At 40.8% G+C, this 8365-nt stretch overlaps 1 protein-coding gene across 1 annotated transcript in view; it reads left to right on the top strand.

Annotated features, from left to right (window-relative positions):
• The first annotated feature begins 3007 nt into the window (after window positions 1-3007).
• The window catches only part of RPA2 (replication protein A2), a 16726-nt gene continuing 11368 nt past the window's right edge, over window positions 3008-8365 (top strand). The window contains exons 1-4 of the mRNA XM_042780261.1: window positions 3008-3041; window positions 3526-3632; window positions 4460-4561; window positions 4686-4799. Of these exons, the coding sequence (XP_042636195.1) occupies window positions 3008-3041; window positions 3526-3632; window positions 4460-4561; window positions 4686-4799 (357 nt within the window). The remainder of the gene's footprint in view (window positions 3042-3525; window positions 3633-4459; window positions 4562-4685; window positions 4800-8365) is intronic.

Here is an 8365-nt window from a genome sequence, read left to right as displayed (position 1 = left end):
TGTGAGCTGAGGAAGGGCACCTTCCCCCGCTCACCCGGCGCGTCCGCCAGTGCCCAGCCTTTCCTGACGGACTAGTGTCCTTACACAAAGGACGTATCTAGTCCAGCCGGCTCCAGTTCCTGAAACTCTCCTACTGTCGTGGCAACTTCACTCGATCCGAATCCTCCTTTCCCGGCCGACGCACCAAAGTTAAGACATCCTGGCATCACTTCTGATTTATTTTTAAGCATGCAGGCTGCTCAGCTGAACTTTTAACTAGTTGAACCCCAAAAGAGGCAGATTAACCTCACATCTTGAATTTCCTAGAAGGGTCTTAATTTCTAACATTTTATTTTACTATTCCCATAAATATGCTCATACTTGTCAAACATGTTCTCATCACTTTGAAGAAGGCTGAAATGGAAGGCTGAAGGGACCACTCACTGAAAACTACAAAACCTTCACAAGCTGACAGGCATGATTGAAGAAGACTTTAATCTTAGTGACTAACTCACTGTTTTTCCCTCCTAACTCACTGTTTTTCCCTCCTTTATCATTTTCTTTCAAGGAAGTAGCTTAGCCAGTCTGTTTTTCACAGGCACTGGGTTCTTTAGATTCGCTATTTCCAATTATGTATTCTTTAGGCGTAACCCTCTCCCACCACTAGTTTCAGCTGAGAACTGTAGCCTACAAGATGACCCTGAGAAAGGAAACACTGAGCCTTAGAGCAACTAAGAAAAAGGAGAAACAGAGATATCCCTGGTGGAGCGAGAGGCCTGAGGATGCCCACTCCCATATTCAAGCTCTGGTGTCATAGTGTCTAAAGCATTTGACTCCTAACCAGAAGGCTGGGGTTCAAACCCATCAGCCACTCCTCAGAAGGAAGGTTGGGCAATCTACTTCCATAGCGATACTGCCTCGGAAACCCAAGGAGGGACTCGCCATGAGTTGGAATCCACTCGACAGCAGTGAGAGTTTGGTTTGTAGAGTTAATCTCTCTAGGCAGGTGTGAGGAACCTGAAGGACACTACTCCTGACCGAGGATAGTTTCTATCACTGACCAGAAGAAGAGCAGAGAGGTCGCTGAGCAACAAGAACTTGTCCCATTAACAATAAGGACACATTATCAGCAATCCTTAAAGCCTCCTACCCTCTCAGCCCAATTCCCTTTAAAAACCCTAACAATTCCCCAGCTTAGGGAGACAGACACTTTAGAGAAATGATTCTCACTGTCTCCTTGGGGATCGATATTCAATAAACTTTTTGCTTTCTCTCTTCAACGTGTGATCATTGGCTCTTTGCCACAGGGGGTAAGGACCTTGTTTTCCTACAACTTTAGGATGAATATGATAATGCCATCTTGGTATGCCTCAGGCTTCTGGTCTCGGCTGTATCTTGTTTAATTCTCAGCAATGATTTGGAGGCTTACAGATTTTATATAAAAAAAGAGATGATTCACAAGCAACATCTGGGCCCCAAGTCCCTTTTGTTTGGCCCATATGATGTTTAAAAAATTATTAATTAATTTGCAAACACTTAACAGTTCAACAATTTTCACACACAATTCCAGATTTCCGGCTTCTGCTCAAAAGCTTAGGGCACCTGGCAACACTAGGCATGCATACTTTATATCAGTTACTATTTATCATTGGGAGCTCTGGTAGCATAGTGGCTAAGGCACTTGATGCTAACTAGAAGGCTGGCGGTTCAAACCCACCAGCCACTCCTCGGAAGGAAGATGGGGCAATCTACTTCCGTAGTGATACCACCTCAGAAACCCAAGGAGGGGTCACTATGAGTCGGGCCTGACTCCACGGCACATAACAACATTTATCATTACATTTGTGTGGTATTTTCTTACTATGGAGTAAAAAATGAGAATTCTCTTTCTCTCTCATCCAGTCCACTACATTTACAGTTTTACAGCCTGGCCCTAGCAGTCATTTAAGTGTGTGACCCAGTTCTAGGATGTTCTAGAGGCATAATAATTATATTGGTTGATGGAATCAGATTTGCTGGCTTTGGATGCAGACTCCCACAAGTTAGCCTGATTATGCCTCAGTTTCTTAATTTGTAAAATGTTGGATTAATAACAGTACCTACATTGCAGGATTGAATTAATAAATGTAAAATGCTTGAGACAGAGCCTGCAATTTTAGAAATGCCCAGAGACCATGTCTATTACAATACTGTTAAATCCCTATATCCAGCACAGGGCTTGGAACGAGGCATCAAAAATATTTGTAAGTAAAAACATGGAGGCGGGGGGCGGGGGAGGGAATCTAACAATCTGGTAATGCTTAGAGCAAACCAGACATGTTCCACTTTCTACAGGAGGGACACAGACAACCATCTTGTATGAAGAATACTTGACTATAACATTGTTGTCGAGCCTGGTATAGACTGTGTGGGAGTAAGCAGAGTAGTAGGCGCTATCCTCAGATCTTTTGACGGACATCACGTTTAAGAGGTGTCTTCAAACCCACCAGCCACTCCTCAAAAGGAAGATTGGACGATCTACTTCCATAGTGATATTGCCTCGGAAACCCAAGGGAGAGGTCGCTGTGAGTCAGATCCGACTCCATGGCAGTGAGGTTTTTTTGGTTTTGATACATCTACACCAAGGTGAACACGGAACAGAGTGACTAAATACGGACAGAAATTGTTTCCTTCTGGAAAACAACAAGCAATCCCTCGAGGTCCTGTGAGGCTGGTACTGTGAGTCCCTAGGGTGTGCCAATGCCACACGGCAGGGACGCCAAAGCAGGAATTCTACTAAAGCGCTACATGGTCAATATTCGTGACAGTTTGGCGGGAATACAAAGGCAAAGAGCTAAGGTAAACACGTAAGGTGTCACTCACTTGGCGGGGATGGGATTACGCGTCCTAGGATGCAGAAATGGTCATTTGATTGGTTGTTTTCTTGAGACACCGTCCTATCAGCATCTCCCGGCTCTTTGCTTCCGCTAGCTCGGCAGATTTGCGGCTTCCGGCCCACCCCCAAGAGCAGCTCCGGAGTTTCCGAAACATGGCCCGGGAAAACAGGAAGAAGCGTAGGATTCGTTAGCATTGATTGGCTGAAGGGAGAAGCGTCCTGGACGCTAATTGGCTCCGTTATTCGCGGGAGTGAGTTTGTGGCGCAAACGGAAAGTATCTATAGCGCTGCGACAGGCACTGGCTTCTGAGGTGTCCCGAGAAACCACAGGATCAGACCGTACTGGGCCTCTCTCCTAGGGGGCTCGCGACCATGATGTGGAATAGTAAATATGGGTGGGGCGGAAGAGAAAGTGAAACGCGAGGAGGATTTAACTGAAGGGAGAGCCTGGGGTCGGAGAGGCTTGGGGGGGGGGCGGTGTATGTGGGGGGAAAGGCGGGAGCCAGAGGGGGGGGCGGGCGTATTTGGGGGTTTTGGAGAGGCTACGGAAAGGTGCTGAGGAAGATTAGGTCTGGTGGGAGTGTTTGGGAGCGGTGAGGTCTGAAAGGAGTTGTGAAATTTTTAGAGGCTTGGAAAGCGGTACAGATAATACACACCCTTGTCGAAAACAGGTGGATTTGAAAGTTACAGCAGCTCCAGCTTTGGTGGCGCCGGCGGCTACACACAGTCCCCGGGGGGCTTTGGATCGCCCACACCTACTCAGGTTGAAAAGAAATCGGTAGGTTGAAAGTTTTTACTTTATCCTGTTCCAAAGTTCCTAATTCGTCTACGAGAAAAATTGTGCGACGTATAAGGGGTATTAAACATGAATTGATTCGATAATTATCGGTTATTATCCCTCTTTTCTATAATTGTTTTAAGTTTTAAAAGTAAAATCTCCCCTAATTTTGCATCCACTGCTTCCTTGGCTTTATTTTGAAATTTATCAGAATAGTTAATGAGGTTAGCACGTTCACCTCAAAACAGCAAATGCATTTGTCTTGTGGTAAAACTCTGAAGTTGTATTTAATAGCATATTTTGCACTCTCAGTGTATTCATAGTCATTTTTGAATTAAATATAGTGAGGCATTGTAACACGGTGGAGGGAGTGGAACACAGTCTGACATCAACTATGTGTGTTCTCTTGCGCTGAGATTTTACTTGCAGGGTATCTTGGCCAAATTTCTAAACTTTGGGATTCAGTTTTGTGCCTGTTAAATGGGAGTAATCATAAATACCTCATAAGATTGCTGAGACCAAATATCATCGTGTATAATATATGCTATATAAGTACTTTCCTCATAAGGAAGGTTGAGCAATTTACTGCTGTAGTGATGCTGCCTCGGAAACCCAAGGAGGGGTCGCTATGAGTCGGGTCCGACTCGACAGCATATAACAACAACACCAACAACATATAAGTGCTTAAGGAGCTCTGGTAACATGGTGGTTAAAGCTGCTGGTAGGTTCAAACTGCCAACCATTCAGTTAGCTGAGCACAGCCATGACAGGTGTTAAATGAGTTATTCTTTTCTCAATTGAATTTGTGCATACTTTTTCGTTTTCAGAGAGCCCGATCCCAGCACATTGTACCCTGTACCATATCCCAGCTGCTTTCTGCCACTTTGGTTGATGAAGTGTTCAAAATTGGCAATGTTGAGATTTCACAGGTATGTAAAAGAATTTGTGGAAGCATCATTTAGTCATATGAAGAATGCAGTAAGACTTACTTCGTTTGAAAAAGATGTATTGCTTTGATTTCCAGGAAAACCAAACTTTTTTCTTCTGACCTAGGTCACTATTGTGGGGATAATCAGACATGCAGAAAAGGCACCAACCAACATTGTTTACAAAATAGATGACATGACAGCTGCACCAATGGATGTACGCCAGTGGGTTGACACAGATGTAAGCAATTTTTGAATCAGGGTTGGGTTGCTTTGGGACTTTGGAGATTTTGAACTTTTTTACTCCAACTTTTTAAAGGTTTTTCTTATTAAAAAATAATGCATAAGCAAGACAACATAGACAGAACCCTAAAATAAAAAAAAGGTTAATAGTTTTGATTACATAACAGTTTAAAACCTAAACTTCCTAAAATACTAAAAACCAAATTAAAAGGCAAGTGACAGGAGATTCTAGAATGTAAACTACATGAGAACAAGGGTTTTTATCATGTTCATCACTGTCCCCAGCATCAAAAAATAGTGCTATTAACCTGAGTTTATATCGTGTAGATGAATAGGGGAAATATGCATAACTATGACAAATATTTTATAATTTTAATTAATAAAAACTCTTACAAACAGAAAAAAAATTGTACCTTCAAAAAACGGGCAAAGAAATGCTCAGAAAATTCATAAAAGACAGTATAAACAGTAACAAGAATGTTTAGCCATACTAGTTAACAAAAACCCACTGCTGTCAAGCCTACTGCCCCATAGTGTTTCCAAGGCTATAAATCTTTACAGAAGCAGACTACCTCATCTTTCTCCTACAGAATGGCTGGTGAATTCAAACTACTGACCTTTTGGTTAGTAGCCCAGTACTCTAACCACAGCACTACCAAAGCTGTTTAATAAAAGCAGGTTTAATAAACATCAAGATATCCTTTTTATCTCATTAAATTGGCACAGGAAAAAAAAAAAAGACAAATACTCAGTTCTGGTGAGAGCAGCAGCTGGCACAGTACTTAGCACTTATACCAAAACCAAAAACTAAACTCACTGCCATCGAGTCGATTCTGATTCACAGTGACCCCCTTTGGGTTTCCAAGACCGTAAATCTTTATGGAAGTAGATTGCCCAGTCTTCCTTCCATGGAGTGGCTGGTGGGTTTGAACCACCAACCTTCTGGTTAGCAGTCAAATACTTTAGGCACCATGCCACCAGAGCTCCTTACTTAGCACATAGTAGACAACAAACATATGTTGAATGATTTGTTGTTATTTGTCAAGGGGGATATCATCCTACCCTGATAGTATATATGTCTGTTGGTATGACCTGTCTCAAAAATCAGCTTGTATCAAAATCATTAGTCATAAAGATGTTGCCCTAATAATTCTACTTCTAGGGATTTACATTAAGGAAATAATTAAAATTATGTATAAGTTTTAACTATAAGAATTTTGCTAGTAGCATTATTTGTAATAAAATATGAAACAATTTCAAAATGCTAGCAGTGGAAATTATTAAGTAAGCCATTCCATATTTATCAAAGACTGCAGATGATTTGGAAATGTGTGTATTGTCATAAAGGTGTTTACCATAAATTGTTAAGGGCCAAAAGCATGTTACAGGATAGTGTGCATGGTATGATCCCAGTTTTGCAAAGCTGCATATATATATATATGTACATAGAAAAAAACAGACTGAAAGGGACTGTGTTTTTTATCTTTTTGGTTTTTTTCTCAATTGGGCAGAAGCATTCTTGATTTTTAAAATTTTTGTTTTAAACAAAATTTGGTCAATAAAGAAAAGCTTTGTTTGCTATTTTTACTTCAAAAATATAAGAAAGCTGTTGAGAATTAACTTAGTAGTTGCTTCCTCTCAGAAAAATACAGGATAATTCATTCAATAGATACTATTGGAGTATCCAAAGAATAAAAAGACACAGTCCCTGCTACAAAGTGGGGAGATAGAGACTGTTGTTGTTGTTGTTATGTGCCGTCGAGTCGGCCCAACTCATAGTGACCCCTCCTTGGGTTTCCGAGGCAGTATCACTACGGAAGTAGATTGCCCAACCTTCCTTCTGAGGAGTGGCTGGTGGATTTGAACTGCCAGCCTTCTGGTTAGCAGTCAAGTGCCTTAGGCACTATGCTACCAGAGCTCCTTCAGATAGAGACTACACATGCCTAATACCACATGCCTAATACTCAGACAAAATGCCTCATGCTTTAAAAAGTCACTTGAAATCCCACCTCCCAGAGATGACTGCTGTTATAGCATATTTTGGTAAATACCCTTTTAGGCATCTCTCTCTGCATATCTGTAAATTCAGATGTGTATATACAGTTATGCATAAAAGGGATAATATGATATGCAACTGCTCTATAACCTGTTCTTTTCACTCAAAACTGTTGTGAAATTGATTTCTTAATAAATACAGATTTATATTACCATTTTTAGTGACTGCTTATTCCATTGTAATGATACATTACTCCTTATAGTAGACTGATTAAGGAACATTTAGCTTGTTTCTAGTTATTTGCTTTTATCTACATTGCCCTGATGAATGTCTTTGAGCATATCATAATTATGAGTGGTTCTTAAGTTGAATTATTAAAAGATTTTCTGGGAGGAAACATTTAAGCTTTATTTTTTCATGTTTACATTTTTTACTATCTTCCAAAAAGATACACTTAAATAGTACATGAGAGTGCTCAGTTCCCCACACCCTTTCTAATAGCAGATTTTGTAAATCTTAAATTTTTTGCCAGTATGATAGTTTTAAAAAACCAGTCTTGTCAGTGTGAATTTCTCATTTTTTTATTTGTATTTCTTTAGCATCACTGACATTGGATTTTTTTTCAGTATGTTTAATGTTCATTATGTTATTTATAAATTGTCTCTTTAAGTCTTGATTTTCCCCCTCTTACCCAGCCCTCAGGAATATTTACTTTTGTTTGTAAGACCTTGAAAAATATTAATCTCTCTTCAAAGTTAACAGAATTTCTTTAGTTTGTCTTTTAACTTTGAGAAGTTTTCCCTAATTCCAAATTATTTTTTTTGCAGTTGTTCATATTTTCTTCTATTATCTATGGTTTCTTTTTTTAAGCAAATCTCTGATCCATTTTGAATATATTTGGTAAAAGGAGGGCAGTATAGATCCACTTTTACTTTTCCCAAGTAGTTTTTTTATTATTATTACTATTTTTTAATTGTGATTTAGATGAAAGTTTACAGAGTAAATTCACTTTCCATACAGCAGTTCACATACACTGTCTCATGACATCGACTACAATTTACCACAATGCAACAGCTCCCCTCCCACTTCCTCCTGATAGTTACCTCTTCCCTGTGTCCATCCCTCCATGTACTCCTGCCCCCTGAGCTGTCTGCCTATGCATAAACAGCCCTTCTTTCTCCCATGATTGTTGTCTCCAAGGAGTGTATGTGTTGTTGTTGTTACGTGCCCTCGAGTCGGACCCAACTCATAGCGACGCCTCATTGGGTTTCCGAGGCAGTATCACTACGGAAGTAGATTGCCCCATCTTCCTTCCGAGGAGTTGCTGGTAGGTTTGAACCGCCAGCCCTCTGGTTAGCAGTCCAGTGCAATAGGCACTATGCTACCAGAGCTCCCAAGGAGTGTATCTACCTAGTATAAATGTTCACCTCATATGCCTGTCTTTTGTTGGGCTGGAAGCCACAGGTGTGGTTCAATTCCAAGACCTGAAGGGCAGCTAGGGACCATAGTCTCAGTGATTCCACCAGGCTCTATCAGACCAGCAAAACTGGTCCCTTTTTTTTTTTTTT

The sequence above is a fragment of the Orycteropus afer genome, unplaced genomic scaffold (assembly GCF_000298275.1).
Source record: "Orycteropus afer afer isolate SDZICR_OR568_19922 unplaced genomic scaffold, OryAfe1.0 scaffold00031, whole genome shotgun sequence".
In the NCBI taxonomy this organism is placed as follows: Eukaryota; Metazoa; Chordata; class Mammalia; order Tubulidentata; family Orycteropodidae; genus Orycteropus; species Orycteropus afer.
This window is presented reverse-complemented; position numbering and strand designations above follow the sequence as displayed.